Here is a 17,495-nt window from a genome sequence, read left to right on the forward strand (position 1 = left end):
GCAATTGTGTCTCTGGGATTTTCTGTTCTGGCATGCTAAAATTGCTTGTCAGTGGTCTTTCTGAGCATACCAAATCCCTCACACAGCTATAAAACAGCTGTCAAATGTATGAAATGCAGTTTGTATTTCATGTATAACACTGGAATGATAGCAAAATATCAATGACTTGAGGAAAAATGTGGCATACCAACCAATGCACCCACTAATTTTTATTTATTGTTAAGCAAAACCTTTTTCCTTTTTCATATTTCTGAATATAAGCAGTTAATTCAGAAGTTACTAAATATGAAGCACAATTTTAGGTTACCTGAGAATGTATATTATATTATATTATATTATATTATATTATATTATATTATATATATTATATATATATATTATATTATATTACAGGCAGATTTGTAACATCTTTAGTTGATTGGAACTTCTTAATTATTGCCTTGATGGTATAAATGGGGATTTTCAAAGCTTTAGCTATTTTCTTACAGCTGAAGCTCAACAATCTTTTGTTGCACATCAGAAGTATATTCTTTGGTTTTAGTCCATCATTTGGCCTTAGTGTTTCCTCATATTTATACTTCTGTGGAACAGGAAGTCATGGTGAAACTCATGTGAACCATTGAAATTTTCAAAACACTTATGATGTAACAAAGCCTCGTTTACTGAAATCACATGATTTTGTCAGTTTGATACAAGCTCCGAACCACTGATTCGAAACAAAAGATTCATAAAGCTTCAAAGCTTCATGAAGCAGTGTTTTGAAATCGCCCATCAATAGATATTGTTGAATAAAGTCGTTATTTTGTGTTTTTGGTGCACAAAAAGTATTCTTGTCACATTAAGGTTGAACCACTGTAGTCACATGAACTGTTTTAAATACATTTTTAGTAGCTTTCTGGGCATTTGAAAGTGTTAATTATCTTGCTGTCAATGCAGGCCTCACTGAGCCATCGGATTTTATCAAAAAACGGGTGTGGAATGACATGAGGGTGAGTAATTAATGACAGAATTTTCATTTTTGGGTGAACTAACCCTTTAATAAACATTTTATAGTCATCTTAACATCCCTGAAACTTACACAAAACCTGTTTAAATTGAGGTATTTTGAGTTTACACCTGTGGTGGGTGTGAAATTGTAAATACTATGTTGTGCAAATCATCTGTTATTTCCGCATCTGATCAAGTCACTCTTCTTTAAAACATGATGACTTTTTTCTCATGTCTTTGCGTTCCCCTATTGAGCTCTTTAGAACATCATTCATACAACAGGAACTGTCCATTCTTTCTATGAAACCAGTAAACCGCTTTCACCAGTTCTAAAACGGCAGCTTTTATTACTCTATAGCGTTTGACCCGAACATTGCAATGATTTCTCATTCACTAGAATACAATCAAAATGGCTTTCCCCACACATTTTGCATCTGCCTTCTGCGCAGCATTTTATGTTTTCTGCGTGGGTGCGACATCATGATCATGATCACGTACGCGTGCAACTTAGAGGGAACATTACCCACCTGTATTGAGTCTCTCATTCTCTGCTTCGTTGCTGAAGTTATCCATGGACACGTTGTCACTGATGTCACTGATATATGAGTCATCTTCCGAAGGCTAGCGGGAAACCACACATCATCATTACAGGTGTTTGGCTCTCTAACAGTATAAATGAATCAAAGGCTGTCTATTAATTATCTAGCAACTGAAACACATTAACAAATGGATCTCTCTGCACCCTCTAATAAACCACATTATCGTAACAATGAAGACTTTAGTGTGTTTGTGTGTCCATCACTCAAATGGAGCAGATGAAGGAAGTTTTTCAGGGTTCTAATTGTCAAAGAAGCCAAATTCTTCATAAGGTATTTTTAGAGAGAAGCAATTATCTCAATTTTCATATTACTTCTGCTACAGGAGACGCTTGAGCAGGTCGGCCTCAATGTGAGTCAGAAATTAAGTTAGAGAGAAAGCAGGGATGGCTGGTTCCTCTAGCTGTGGAATGTCATCCGTAGCACTTATTACATGTTTAATATAATTAGTCCCTTCCTCTGTCTCCTAATAGGGTGTTTAGTTCAATGTATGCCTTAGGTGAAGGGGAGAGCAGAGGCAGCTGGCCTCTTGAGGAAGTGCAGTAAATGAAATATTTGATGCTTTGGTAGAGCTAGGCAAAATGTATCAGTCTGTCAAGCGATTTAAAAAAACCTGAAACTATACTATAACCTACTATAGCCAAACTGTGTTATACTGGGACACTTTCAGTGTATGACTCATTTTGGTCATAGTGCCCAACTGTGATGATACTTATAGCAGCACATTTGTTGGACAGGTGAAAAGAGGGGACTTCATCCTCACCTCATTTTCTGAAGAGCTAGCTGACAGCAGCACTTCCTGTGCATCAAAGAACTCCGAAAGAGACTCTGTAATGGAAGCTCTGCTCTCATTGGACTCCTGGTGGACAAGGGGGCGGGAACCATCAGCGGAGTCTTGCTTCTGTTTGAAGAGAAATCATGGCTTTACGTCACATAGAGCCAAATGGGTGAATCTCAAAAAGCAAAATGTGGATCATATTTGTCCCTAAAATCAAACATTATATTCATAAATTTTATAAATTATTCATAATATTATATTAATATAAAAATGAAAAGATTTGTATTATATGATATGATATGATATTATATTATATTATATATTTGTGACCATTCTATTTATAATTTTTCATTATTTTCACAACAATTAGGCACACTATCCTCTAATATAGAAATGAATCATTCTGTCCATTTATATTGTTTTTGTTTTTTAAAACAATAAAATATGCATAAATTATCTCTCTTATTGCATTCAGTTCAGTTTTGACCAGGAATAAGTACATTAAAAATTCTAAAAAAAAATCTATTTTTAGTATGGGAGCTTAACTTTGGAAATGGATTAAGAATATCAAAATACATATGATTTTTTTGAAATAGATATAATCATTTAAAAATATACATTGTAACACTTCTGGGTCAATTTTAATCTAGGTTTCAACTGAGGCTTTACACATGAGTCTTTCTGGGAGACTTTTTTTATGAGTCGGGGCTGGATTTGTTTTATCTTAGCATGCTATGAAGACTCTAAAGGTATATCTTAACTAAAGTTATACCTTTTCTAGGCGTGTTCCCTGAACTATACCTAATCAGGTTGCTTAAGGTATATCTTCTTAAAGGGATAGTTCACCCAAAAATGAAAATTTGATGTTTATCTGCTTACCCCCAGAGCATCCAAGATGTAGGTGACTTTGTTTCTTCAGTAGAACACAAATGATGATTTTTAACTCCAACCGCTGCCGTCTGTCAGTGGTATAATGCAAGTCAGCGGGAACTTGGACTATAAGAGTAAATAAAACATGACAGACAAATCCAAATGAAACCCTGCGGCTCGTGACGATACATTGATGTCTTACGACACGAAACGATCGGTTTGTGCGAGAAACCGAACAGTATTTATATCATTTTTTTTACCTCTAATACACCACTATGTCCAACGGCATTCATCACTCGATTCGTGAGGTCTGATCGCACACTCTGACAACGGCAGTGATGTCTAGCACTCATTGAAGTATATGCGCGAGACATCACTGCCGCTTTCAGAGTACGAATCGAGTGATGAATGCCGTTGGACATAGTGGTGTATTAGAGGTAAAAAAAATGATATAAATACTGTTCGGTTTCTCGCACAAACCGATCGTTTCGTGTCGTAAGACATCAATGTATCGTCACGAGCCGCAGGGTTTCATTTGGATTTGTCTGTCATGTTTTATTTACTCTTATAGTCCAAGTTCCCGCTGACTTGCATTATACCACTGACAGACGGCAGCGGTTGCAGTTAAAAATCATCATTTGTGTTCTACTGAAGAAACAAAGTCACCTACATCTTGGATGCTCTGGGGGTAAGCAGATAAACATCAAATTTTCATTTTTGGGTGAACTATCCCTTTAAGTGCGATGTTATCAGGTGCTGTCCATGGCGGCGGTGCTGAATTGGTTGATATCGATGGCTCGAGAATCGATAATTCACTCTATGCCGGGCTGCTTCACTGTGTTATGTGAGAAAGCAGTGGTCTTTATAAAAGAAGCACTTCAGAAGTTGAAATTGCATGTATCAGGACTCATGTTATCTTATGAAAATAATACAAATTGCAAACTAAATCTATATTGAAATTTATCTATATTCTGGGGCCTCTATATTCTATATTGAGCCCCCAGCATGAGTTTAAGGTGATTGTTATTTTAGAACATTATTTTATAACGTATGAATTCCTCAGAGACGCGTCATGCAGCTGACAGATATGTAGGTATCGCGTTTATTTAGTTTTTCCTTTTTTATTGAAAATATTCACAATCTATATCATGAATTATATATATTCCGATTATAAAATATGTTTAAGTAAATTTTGTTGGATTTACAAAATTTTCCCCGAAATACATAAAAATAAGTGGCCGGTGAACTGGGAGAAGAATAAAGTAACCTTTATTGTTTCATACACAAAGTGTATCTGATATGAATAAAACATTTTGTCAAATTATAAAAGGATTATTATTGCAGCTTCCATAGACATCAGTGTATGGAATTTTAATTTAACAAACTGTAAATGTCTGTTTGTCAAATGTCTATTTAAATGTATGAAACCTAAAATAAACCTGGTGTGGTTGAAAACACTGAATAGTGATATATGACAAGCGCTGAGCGTGTCTGTCTCAGTGCCAAAGCACAACTGAATTTAGCAGTGACGCATTGAACGTTCTAATCACACCGGTGTGATCGTACAAGTCAAAGGGTTAAAATGTTTTGGGGGTCGAAGGCGCCGTCTTTGATTTAGCACAACTATTCGCTGTATCGCTGCCATAGTTCGACAAAACTCCCCACCACAATCATTCTCTTTAAACAGACTCCTTTAATGGATTGCCAGCTGATATACCTTTGGATAATATAATTAAAAAGTTAACAACCATCAGTGTAATGACAATTTTATTCTTTGCATGAAAATCTTTGCATTTTATTCTTTGCCATTATACTAATTGAAAATTGTGTGTATTACAACTTCGGAATTATATTCGTATAGATTGTCAACAGTGATAAGGTATAGCTAAAAGTGGTCCAGACCAACCTTACGAGCGAATGACATACAGAAGGTATACTTGACTAAGATATATACGTATTAACGTTAAGGTACAGCTTGAAGGAATAATTTAAGAACGACGTAGAGTTAACAAGGATTCAGGAAATCCAGCCCAGATTTGTCTCAAATATTTTTGTAAAATATATTAAGCCTCTTTCCCATATTTCATACACTTTTAGGACTTTTTTTTTTGTTGGTAAAATAAACAATATCAAATGAACGACAGTCCAAAGTGGATATAGTAATAACATGGTAATAATAACAGTCAATGCTTAGAAATGTTTGTGCATTCACTAATTAAGTTACTTCTCAGATAAAATATTGTTTTAGTTTTGTTTTATAAGCTCACATTCCTCCGTGTCAAAACTAAACCAGAAATGCAAAAGGTGTCGGTAGTTTTTGAATACATTAGAAGGGTTACATTCACAATATCAAATATTAGACTTAGAATTATACAAATGTACTTTATACTTTCACATTTTCACATTAGAGTAAGGTAAATGAGATTTCTACATGTCAGTTATGAGAATAAGATTTTTTACAGAGATCTGTTAAATATGCCTAATTGTCATGAAAATGCCAAAAAATCACTATGGATAAATATTATTGGCCTTAAAATAGGCTTAATTTTCTTTAAAAATACAACATTTCTTATTTGTTCCTTTTCATTTTGAGGAAAGATTTGTCCTGGATATTTCCTGCAGCTTTCATGCGATTCAACTCATTAGCTGAAATACGAAACAAACAGGATACAAGTTCCCAACAGAAGATTAAAGAAAACAAAAATGCTAAATAATAGAGAATATCAGCACAAGACCAAGTAAACATAATTAAGTAAAATAAACAATTAGCAAGCAATTTCTTTTGAATCACGACTTGTTATGAAGGAGTAAGACAAAAAGGAAAGACAGTTGGCAGAGCTTTGCAAGATAATTAGCGTAAAAGCATTATGTTGACTAGAATGTCAGTTAGGGAAGTTGGTTATTGACAAAACAATTCCACAGGAACATATCACTGATAGCATGTGAAGCGTGGGTGCAATATAAGATTGTTAGGGTGCATGCAAGTGGGTTTGGGCATATACTACCCAGAGACATGATTAACTGGCATTAGTAAGTCTGACTCAGCCTCTCCAGAGAGTATCTGTGGATTCAATTAGCATAAATCAACTTAAGCCTCAGGTTTTAACCCAAGGTGATAAAAAATATTCGGCTGACAAATCTTACGGTAATTCTTTCTACAATAACGCTACTTGTGATTAGTGAGCAATGACTAATGAAATGTAGTGTGTATGGTTGGTGGCAGCTGTAGAAATGGTCTGGTCTTGATAATGGCACTGGGGTGGTGGGTGGGTGTAATGATAGCACATTTCCCAGACCCACCTGCAGGGGGCCAGGACTGAGGTTTATATGGACAGAGGGCTCAGAGATGTGCGACTCAGCGTGAATCTTGCACAGACGCTCTCTCAGCTCAGTGTTCTGTGTTACAGCCTGCAAAAGCAACCAGCAAAAACTCACATGGAGTCCACATAGAGCTCCTAACTATTAAACATACCTTAAGCAATTAACAGAAATCAGCTCATTATTTATTCACCCTCATGTATTTTCAACCTTTACGACAAAGGCATACAGTGACTAGGACTGTCAAGCTAAGAAAAGAACACTTCGGGCCAGATTTACTCACAGCTTGCACCAGCACAAACCCTCTTCTAGCATTAAAAACCTACTGTCAGGATTTATTAAAGACAGGCAGTGAAAAATTAGTGCTGAATGGGCATGGACACAGTTATTTTTTGCAGCCAACCTTATCGCATATGCATTTGTAGGAGTTTCCCTTTCAGACGCAAAATTTATGGGGGAAGAGTATGTAAATTAATCATGCAAGGTGATTTACTAATGTTTGAGCTAGTTAATTTATTGGTATTTGCTCCATTATTTACCACCCAAAAAAGCATGTCTTAAACCAAACGCTAATTTGCGCTGCTCTTGGTAGATTGTTGTTGGTCATTATGGAAGTGATCTGACTGCGTCTTGTTCTTTAATTTGCACGTCGTCAGTAGATCATGCACAGAACTTTCCACTCCCATCTGTGCTTTTTTAGAATTGCGCTCTCTCGCTAATGTGCCCTGTTTAGTAAATCTGGCCCTTATTCAGAAAAAATGCAAATACATTCTCAAATCTCGCACTTCAAATGTGGTGTGCGAAGATTTGTTGCAATGGTTTTGATGCTGATGGCATCAAATGGCACTGATTCTTGTGTTTTTCATAAACAATCAAAGTTTTTGGATCGTAACTGCCAAGATTGAATTTAGGGTATTGCAATTATACCGGTACAGTGACGATATCCATGATAACAACTGATATTGTGTTAATATTACACATATTATAATAGCATTTATAATCCAGTACCAGTAACTATTAAGGTGCGGTACTGCTACCTACCGTTAAGGTTCAGTACAGCCATCTACTATGTTGGAGTGTCAACCAGGGCTGCGTTTCCCAAAAGCATCATGAGTCAAGTTGATCGTAGAGACTATTGGTGGCAATGGTTCTACGATCTAGTTAGGCTTCCGATGCTTTTAGGAAACGCAGCCCTGGTTGATACTCCAACATATTAGGCTAAAAAAAGGGATAAGAAGACAAAGTGGCTGCATTCCGAATGGGATATATTCAACTGCGGAGTGAGAACAATCATTGCTGCCATGTTGAAGGGTTGTTTTAACCGAAGTGCTCAAAACTGGCCACTCCAAAGAGGCCTTCGGAATGAAGGATTTCAAAGAGTACAACTGATTGACACTTTGCACCCATGATTTTTTGCACAGGCAATAGTTTTTTTTTTTTTTTTTTCTTCTACACCCTTTCAGAGCTCTCACTCACCCTTAGGGCATAGGGATGAATGGAACACAGGGAGTATGTAGCTACTACCAATCCCTCCAGGATTTCGCGATTCTGCGATCGCTGAATTTATCGCAAAATCAAGCAAACTCCACAATATTCAGAGGGGCTTTTTTTCTTTGCCGCAGATGTTCTGCAGATTTTGGGCTTAGATACATCCTGTCACATCATCGCAAGGTGCGTTCAGTGAAACAAAGGCTGTTTCTCAATTCCAAAAATGGAAAGAACAGTCTTGCATGAAGACCGATCTACAATGGCTACAATGGACAAATGAAAGGAAAGTGGAACTAATCCACGCTACTCGTTTGACTTAAACGGGCTGATCTATATCAAGCGACACCGTTAATATACAGGTGCTGGTCATATAATTAGAATATCGTGAAAAAGTTCATTTTTTTATTGTAAACTATTTTTAAAAATGAAACTTTCATTTATACTAGATTCCCTACATGTAAAGTAAAAGATTTCAATTTCAATTTTTTTTTTTTTTTATTTGTTGATTAGACAGCTCATGAAAGTCCAAAATCCAGTATCTCAAAATATTAGAATATTTACATTCGAGTTTTATTAAATGACCATCCCTACAGTATAAATTCCGGGTATCTCTTGTTCTTTGAAACCACACTAATGGGGAAGACTGCTAACTTGGCAATGGTCCAGGAGACAATCATTGACACCCTCCACAAAGAGAGTAAGTCACAGATGGTCATTACTGAATGTGGTGGCTGTTTACAGAGTGATGTGTCAAAGCATATTGAATGCAAAATTGACTGGAAGGAAGAAATTGGGTAGGCAAAGGTGCACAAGCAACAGGGATGACCACAAGCTTGAGAATACTGTCAAGTAAAGCCGATTCAGACACTTGGGAGAGCTTCAAAATAAGTCAAATGAAGCCGGAGTCAGCGCATCAAGAGTCACCACACTCAGACATCTTTAGGAAAAGGACTACCAAGCCACTTCTGAAACAGAAACAACATCAGAAGCATCTTACTTGGGCTTAGGAGAAAAAGAACTGGACAGTGAACAGTGGTTGAAAGTCCTCTTTTCAGATAATAGTAAATTTTGCATTTCATGTTGAAATCATGGTCCCAGAGTCTGAAGGAAGACTGGAGAGGCACAGAATCCAAGCTGCTTGAAGTCTAGTGTGAAGTTTCTGAAGTCAGTAATGATTTGGGGGGCCGTGACATCTGCTGTTGTTTGTCCATTGTGTTTTATCAAGTGCAAAGTCAATGCAGCCATCTTCCAGGAGATTTTGGAGCACTTTATGCTTCCATCTGCTGACAAGCTTTATGGAGATGCTGATTTCCTTTTCCAGCAGGACTTTAGCACCTGCCCACAGTGCAAAAACCACTTCCAAGTGGTTTGCTGACCATGATATTACTGTGTTTTATTGGCCAGCCAACATGCCTGACCCCTGAATCTATGGGATATTTTCAAGAGAAAGATGAGAAACAGTCGATCCAACAATATACAGATGATCTGAAGGCTCAATAGTGCACAGGCTGATCACTTCCATGCCACACTTCACTGATGCTGTAATTTGTGCTAGGAGCAAGTCATTTGCTGTAATATGTGCTGCCGACCGAGTATTGAGTGCACAAATGAACATACTTTAAAGAACTTGAACTTTTCTGTTTTGAAAATCCATTTTTTGATTGATCTTAGGAAATATTCTAATATTTTGAGATACTGGATTTTGGACTTTCATGAGCTGTACGCTCTAATCATCAAAATTTAAAAAAACAAACTTTTGGAATGTTTTACTTTACATGTAGGGAATCTAGAATATATGAAAGTTTCATTTTTAAAAATAATTCACAATATAAACTTTTTCACATATTCTTTTTCACATATTCTAATTATATGACCAGCACCTGTACAGCATTGGGAGATCCCGTTTAGAAAGAGCTTGAATTCACCACAGAATCAGTAACATTGTTGTGAAATCTTTTAAGCATTGAAATTCAGCGCATAATTTTCTGTTAAACCACAGATATCAGATCAAACAGTGCCAACTATGAAACCACAAATCGCTCAGTCCACAAATCACCAACATTCACCATGGGTTTTACTGTTGTAACACTAACAGAAACAACTTGTGGCAGAAATGGTCTAATGTTTTGTGTGCTTTTAAGTGCTTTACACAACTTTTCCCAGCATTTCAAAGCTTTAAATATTACCCAATTTGAATTGATAATGGCACCATTATTTGAGTTATTTTTAATGTGATGACCAGAACATTATTCATTTATAAAACTAAAAGTTTCACAATGTAGGAAAGCAAACACTAATTTAAAAATAAAAAGACGTTAAGTGTAGAACTTAATGGCACCGTGCTACTGCCCTCAAATGTTAGTCTGGAGCCCTGCATTGGTTCTCAGGGTCAGAAAAATAAATAGCAATTTTAGAAGAATGTAGTCTGTGGTATATTTTCACAGCAAAATAACAAGAAATGCCACAAATATTGATGAAAATTTTAGGAAAAACCACCACAAATTCAGTCATTTTAGGCAGCAAAAAAAAGAAAAAAGACCCATGAAATTCTGGAGGGACTGTACTATACTGACACACAAAATCATGTTGGTGAAGATGACAGGTAAAAACAAGACACCATATCTGCACCCAAAAAAGTTAGTTCTCCAGTGTGGGAGCTTCATGGATTCCGCCAATCTATATAGCACTAATACTATTATGGTGACTTCTTTTGGCCAGATAAACGTTAGTGTAGTAATAATGTAACAACTTGAAAGTTGAACAAGCTATATGGACTACTTTGATGGTGCTTTTACAATGATTTTTTTGTTGTTGTTGTCTTAGTTAGGCCTGGTCCTGGCCAATTTTCACTGTATGGGAAAGTGCAGCATGAACATCCTTCAAAATATTTCTCTTTATGTTGTATAAAAGAAAGCAAGTTAAATAGGATTGGATAAGGTTGAGTAAACAACTTTAAAAATTTCATTTTTGGGTGAACTATTCCTTTAAAAAACTCTCACAGAACATAAAGTTATGGAGTTCCAAGTTACTTGAAATGTGGCCAGTAAGGATGCACTGTGAATTTCAAAAAGATTCCCCAGCAGTTCTAACAGAAAGCAGATGTTTGGCGTTCTTTCTCAGAAGTGCTAAAGTAGGGGTCTACTTCACAATAACGTGACTCACTAAAGAAGATGAGTCATAATTCAGCGTTACAGAACTCGATTTAGCACAGACTGTTTTTAGCATGTAAAAATGGCTCCTTGGAGGGTCAACTCTATTGTTCACAAGATACATTAGAAGGCGGACATACTCGTTATATTACAATAGCCCTTCCACAGGTAATTCCCTGCACTTTATGAGAAAGCACATCTAAATACATTCTTTGGCCATTCATGAATTGATGATAAGAGAAGCATGTTTACATCTGCACAAAACAAGAGCTCTGCCTGAGTAGCATGCAATGCTTCAAAGAAGTATTTAGGCAAGAAACAGAACGATTGTTAGTAAACAGTGTTGAGCATGAGGAAATGCACAGAGAGGAAATGTGTGTGTGTGTGTGTGTGTGTGTGTGTTTGTGTTCTTACAGCAGTCAGGGCACTCTTTAGTCCTAGGAGCTGGGCCGAGGGGGAGGGACAAGACTCGTGCTCCAGCATCTGTTTAAGTCTCTCTTTCTCTGTAGTCAGCATGCACAGGGCTGATTTCATGGTTGTATGAACTGGAAACAAACATGTAAAAAAAAAAAGAGTTTAGCACCATTTCAGATATATACAAGGTGGACAAATCATTTACAAATCTGGTTTTGATTCTCACATCTTCATGCATGATTTATAAAACACAATCTGTTTGTAATTTGAGGGAGTATACATATGAATCATATGCCTGGAAGCAAAATGTGCATTTTAGAAGTGTCTCTGTTTCATCATAGCAGGAGTGTAAAAGCTGCTTTGGCCTCCACATGAAAACTGGCACAGATGCAAATCATACTGAGTGATTTGAAAAGGTATCTATAGGAAGGAAACAGGAAGTGTGCAGTGAAAACTTGTACTTGAGTTGATATTGATTTGATATGTTGCAGAAATAAAAAAAAAGAAAGCTTGTTGAACATGGCTTCTCCAAATTTTACTTCTTCCATATGTTCTTAGTGAATTTACATTAGTTCAATTAGATTAGATTAGATACTATAAGGTAAATAGTTAATGGTGGTTATATTTTTCTATATTAAATGTAGTTTATTCAGTTCCTTCATTTTGCGGAAAGAAAACTAAATTATATGTTATATATATATATATACTTAAGTATTTTAGTATTTTATTCTTGTTTCTCATCTAGAGAAGTTGTCCAATGAAACCTCTTGACTTGTGCTAAAGGAGCAGCTGGCAAATTTCTTTGACCATGAGAGACTGATTTTCACAATCCTCCTGAAGATAAAGTGCAACAACCATTTGCAATCAACATCTGTTGCATTCTCCAGAGATTTGTCCCTCAGCAATTTCTTCCTAATGACACATATTTTATATGCAAATAAGACATTCTGAGCCAAAAATGTAGTATTTGGGGGAGAATGATGAAGTATCATTTGTCACAAAGGACACATTCTAGATATATATTACTAAATCTAGTTGCAATCTGTTGAAGCACTCACGGTTGTTTGCGACACGGCAGAAGTCTTCCTGCAGTTTGGATACATCTATAGGCGAGTCTAGAGGTTCATGGTAACTCTTCTCATTGGTCAGGTCTACTGAAGAGAGGTTGGGATTGGATGCGTGGAGACGGATAGAACCTGCTGAAATACAGCTTGGAACCTAAAAACATCAGAGGAAGGAGAAAATACCAGGTCAGTGGTCAATGATGGTGCTATTCATTTTTGCAAAAGGAACACTGCGAGATAAATGGCCTGAGGAAAAGGTAATAGGAAATTTCTCATCCATGCAGTAATACTTAATGGTCCTTTGTGTAACAGTTAAGAGACTACAGGACGAGCCATGCGAACGAGAGTGACTTTCATTGTCACATCAGCAAATCAGCTCAATAAAACATTGCATTAACATTAAAAATGCATGGCTCTCGTGTAAACTGAAGTGAAGATTTTTTAATATCAGGTATGCAAGTAGAAGGTCACGGATCACCTGCAGGGTTGTTTTGTTGTCTTTCCCATAATTCTTGGAACGCCATTTTCTGGGATGTCTCTTCTCTTTTTTCGGGCTGTCGTAAGTTGAAGCCTACAAAAAATAAAAAATACTGAAATACCCAATACATACTGAAAACCATTCGCTAAAATGTATTCTTTGTACATATGCACAATATATCAGTACCATATCGATTATTGGCCGATATTAGACATGTTTTAATATACCACTATCGATTAATATTGGATATATAATGTTGGATATTTAATTGTTTATGCTCATTTCCCCTAGTTTTACATTTAGATAAGCTTTGCCTTCATTGAACAATCGCTTACAGTTAATCTTTAAAAACACTTATAATTTAAGGGTTCAAATTAAATATAATCTTTAGCGAATCTCTAAATAAATATCTATTTTTCATACTAAACATAATTTTCATTTACTTAATGACTGATTTTAGCTTAGTGTTTTATTGGCCATACTGTAAATACAATTCTACTGCAAAATAAGAGGATTAATTCACAACATCTCAAGGAACGAGTTCGCAATTTTCATCCATCGTTGTATTGTTACAGTGTCGGTAGTATATGTAAATGAACAACGTGTACTCTCTCTCAATGTTACCTGAACCCAGATCTCCCTGCTTATTTGTCCGCCATATGACACAAAATGAAAATCTGCGAACTTGTCCTTTAAGTACAGAGAATACATTTAAATTTGCAGCAGCTAAAGTAAACAGAAATTGTAATAAAATAAGGTGGCCCATTTGGCAGATGAAAAGGACAGCTCTCTGAATAATATCTCATCTGTTACCGCAGTTATGTGGAATAATTTGATTTATTACTGCAAATCTCATCATGGCTATCCTCTGAACTTGTGCTATCAACCGAATGACTGTTTGTCAGTTGTACCGTAGGCAAGAACATTAACAGCATCCACAGGCACAGCTGGACCACTGCCTGAGGGACTAAGATTTGCCTTTTTTGAAGGCAGCGATTTTAAAGAAGTTTTTTCTATTAAACATTTTTAAAAGTTTTCCAAGTAAAACTTTAAGTGCCCCAATTATGATATTTTAAAGGCTGTTAATTTTGTTTTGGAGGTCTGCTACAATTAGTTTACATGCATCCAAGGTCAAAAAACGCTTTCATTTTCTCATAATATACACTGCAGCATCACCTCTTTTCTTACGGCATCTGAAGCGTTCGATTAAGGATTCAAGGCGTTTCTCAATGTCAAGGAAGGATCCTCGGAAGCCAGAATTTCGAGGATGCTACGTCATCGACATCCGTCGAAGGACTGTTCCAATGTCGAGGATCCTCGGAATTTCAAACAAGGACTGAGTCCTTCATTCGAAAAATATCCCATATACAGGAAAGGATGCATATGTGTAGCCTTCGCGCTCTTCGCGCTCTAAAATCACCCACAATCCTATGTGCGCAGCTTTGCGATCTTGTTCAAAAAAAAAAAAAATGTCAGACGTTAGCGCGCAATATGCTTTCAAATGTAAGTATATTTACGTTACCAAACATTTGTTATAACTGTAGTAAATATGTCAGATAAATAAAGTTTAACATTTAAATGCCAGTACAAATTACTACCGTATTGATATTATAAATTATACAAATACAAATTGCGTTATTGATGGCTAACTGAACCGGACCGTCATTTAACAATTGTTAGCTTGGTTGCCGTCACCGGCATTTCTTTTAACTTTTCACTGACGTAACGTGCACTTGCTAGTCTGTTCCATTTACGTGTTCTCCGAATGCTAAAGAGGAGCCTCGCCTAGCATCTGAAGGAAGTGACTTGGAAGGACCAGTCCTGCCAAGGAAGTATCCTTGACATTGAGAAACGCCTTCAGTCTCTTTAAACCCCACCTTTCCGAGAGCCTGCTCTGCTCTGATTGGTCAGATGGCCCAGTCTGTTGTGATTGGTCTACTGCTTACAGCGTGTGTCGGAAAGGAAACTCCCATTACCGTATCTGAATTTCAGCTTCGAAGGCTTCCTCAGCACTTGAATATACACAGGGATACGAATGGGAACAATTGCGTTGGTTTTAATTCCAGGGCTAGCCCTCATTCTTTAGAAGTGCATGCAAAGTGGATTTGTTTTCACAGCGCAGAAAACAGCGTCTTCTCAACATCTCGACAACATGAACTCTTCCAGGCCTCAGCTACAACTACAGTGTTTGAGGGTGGGGCAAAATAGATGATGTTCACGGGCAGCCAATGAAGACCATCAGGTAGCATTATGCAAATTTGTCTTACAAACCTACATACAGGGTTATGCAGGAAGTAAGACTCATTTCAGGCAGTTGAGAATCGGTTCTTTCGTTTGGGAGACAATAACTTTATTTAAAGTTTACTTTGATCTTTAAAACTTTGCAGTCCTTTTACATTCATAAACAGCTATTCACACTATAAATCGCACATAATGGGGCACTTTAAAAAAATATAAAATAATACCAATTCACCAAAAACATCTTTACATTTGTTGGATATGTAAAACACTTAATCTAACCAAGAACAATTTCTGATATATGACTTGTGTAATTATGTTAACAAAAAAACAAAACAAAAAATATTATAAATTTGTGTGTGAATGACATGTAACCTGCAGAGCGTTGATGGCTGGGGCGGAGTAGGTGCGGTGTAACACCTCCATACTTCTTAACAAGTGATTCAGTTCCAGGAGCTGAGACTCACACACAGAGAGTTCTGAGAGAGAAAGAAAGAACATTGTGCAGTAAAAATCTGCAGACACTGCATCTTCAGTGTAAGACTGGTATGTGCGTACCTTTGGTGCACCTGTCCATGTCATCAGAAGACTGGAGCCAGGCGGTCACCTTGGCCTGGCTGGTAAAAGATACAGGCGAGTGGAGAGACGACTGCTTTGCAAGAGAGGCACGCTACATTGAGAGAGAGAGAGAGAGAGAGAGAAGCATGAAAAAATGATAGGGAGATGATAGAGACAGAAGAAAAGACAGGAAATGATTGAGAAGAGAGAGAAAGAGAAAGAAAGCTAAATGTATTAATACAACTCCAGCTAAGTAAACCAATTTTATTTTCATTAAAGTAAATTAAAGTAAATTCATTGTCATATCATATCATGTTATATATATATATATATATATATATATATATATATATATATATATATATATATATATTCTCTTTTATTTATAGATAAATGATGTTCATGACATAAACCATTTCAATATTTATTTTGTGAAATTGATTTACATCTATTTTGCAAAAACTACAACTGTCCCACAGCTGTGACATCATTTCCACCACACCAAACAATTGTAAATATTGCTTATGAATGGAATATTTTAATTGTGCAGAATTTCCAATCCATCTGTGATGGTCAAATTATGGGAAAAAAGAGATAACAATATTATTTAAAGCTGTATTATGAAAGATATTTTGATTAAATATGACTGGAATTCCATTATTGACTGAGTACATAAAATCTGTGTTCAAAACCTACAAAATAACGCTTTAAAGTTTGAGCTTGAGATTTGGTACTGTATCATATCTGCACTTTATCTGCAAAATCTTCTTACTGTCAGTGGATCTTGGTGTACTGTATAATGATCCACTCTGATATGGTAATCACTGGTAACCATGGGAATACCTCAAAGCATCAGATTCATCCGTGCAGAAGAGCATGTAACTGATGTAAGAGCTGCGAACATGCGATAGATGTCGATAGAGCGACCAAAGTGTGAATGTGCAGGTTTATTATGTGTATTTAGGACTAATACTAGCTATGAAGTTAGCCCGAGCAAAAGCCAATTTATGCCAAAATATTTAAAAAAAATGCCATTTCCATAATCATCACAGAATGATATTGAACACAATACATCATTTGTCATCAGATGTGGTGGAAATATGGTGGTAATTTTCATTACCTTCAGAAAAAAACTTGTACTGTGATAAATGTGTTTACACTGTTGGATGTTGTTAGTGGACAAAATAAATTTACTAGTGTGGAAAGTGATTTTTGAGAGGGTTTTTTTCTCTAAATGCTGTAGACTTTACAGTACAATAGTCCTTTAATGTCCTCTCAAAGTTAAAGCACTAGCACAGTCATTGTCATTTCATCTGACATTATCTTTCCATCTAAACCCTCTACATGTCCCATGGCGTTACCTTTCTGATGGACTGACTGTCGGATATCGTGGGGGAGGAGGTGAGGGGGTAATGAGGGTGGAAGAGTGTTTTCTCATGAGGGAACATTGCAATCTCATTCTGCCTGTAAAGTCTGTGGTGACGTAGCTTAGAGACCCATTCATCAAACAGCTCCTGGGACTTGATCTGCAAGCACAAGGAGACCACAGTTAAAGCT

At 36.5% G+C, this 17,495-nt stretch overlaps 1 protein-coding gene across 3 annotated transcripts in view; it reads right to left on the reverse strand.

Moving 5' to 3' along the window:
• The window catches only part of osbpl3b (oxysterol binding protein-like 3b), a 96,147-nt gene that overhangs the window by 18,667 nt on the left and 59,985 nt on the right, over positions 1 to 17,495 (reverse strand). For 2 of the 3 annotated variants that reach the window (XM_048152095.1, XM_048152096.1), the window contains exons 6-14: positions 17,300 to 17,464; positions 15,939 to 16,050; positions 15,756 to 15,859; positions 13,143 to 13,235; positions 12,659 to 12,818; positions 11,601 to 11,731; positions 6,532 to 6,639; positions 2,347 to 2,484; positions 1,515 to 1,608 (exon numbers count right to left, since the gene is read on the reverse strand). In XM_048152095.1, coding sequence (XP_048008052.1) covers positions 1,515 to 1,608; positions 2,347 to 2,484; positions 6,532 to 6,639; positions 11,601 to 11,731; positions 12,659 to 12,818; positions 13,143 to 13,235; positions 15,756 to 15,859; positions 15,939 to 16,050; positions 17,300 to 17,464 — 1,105 coding nt within the window. The remainder of the gene's footprint in view (positions 1 to 1,514; positions 1,609 to 2,346; positions 2,485 to 6,531; positions 6,640 to 11,600; positions 11,732 to 12,658; positions 12,819 to 13,142; positions 13,236 to 15,755; positions 15,860 to 15,938; positions 16,051 to 17,299; positions 17,465 to 17,495) is intronic. The other variant, XM_048152097.1, reaches the window with a different exon arrangement.

The sequence above is a fragment of the Megalobrama amblycephala genome, linkage group LG13 (assembly GCF_018812025.1).
Source record: "Megalobrama amblycephala isolate DHTTF-2021 linkage group LG13, ASM1881202v1, whole genome shotgun sequence".
Classification (NCBI taxonomy): Eukaryota; Metazoa; Chordata; class Actinopteri; order Cypriniformes; family Xenocyprididae; genus Megalobrama; species Megalobrama amblycephala.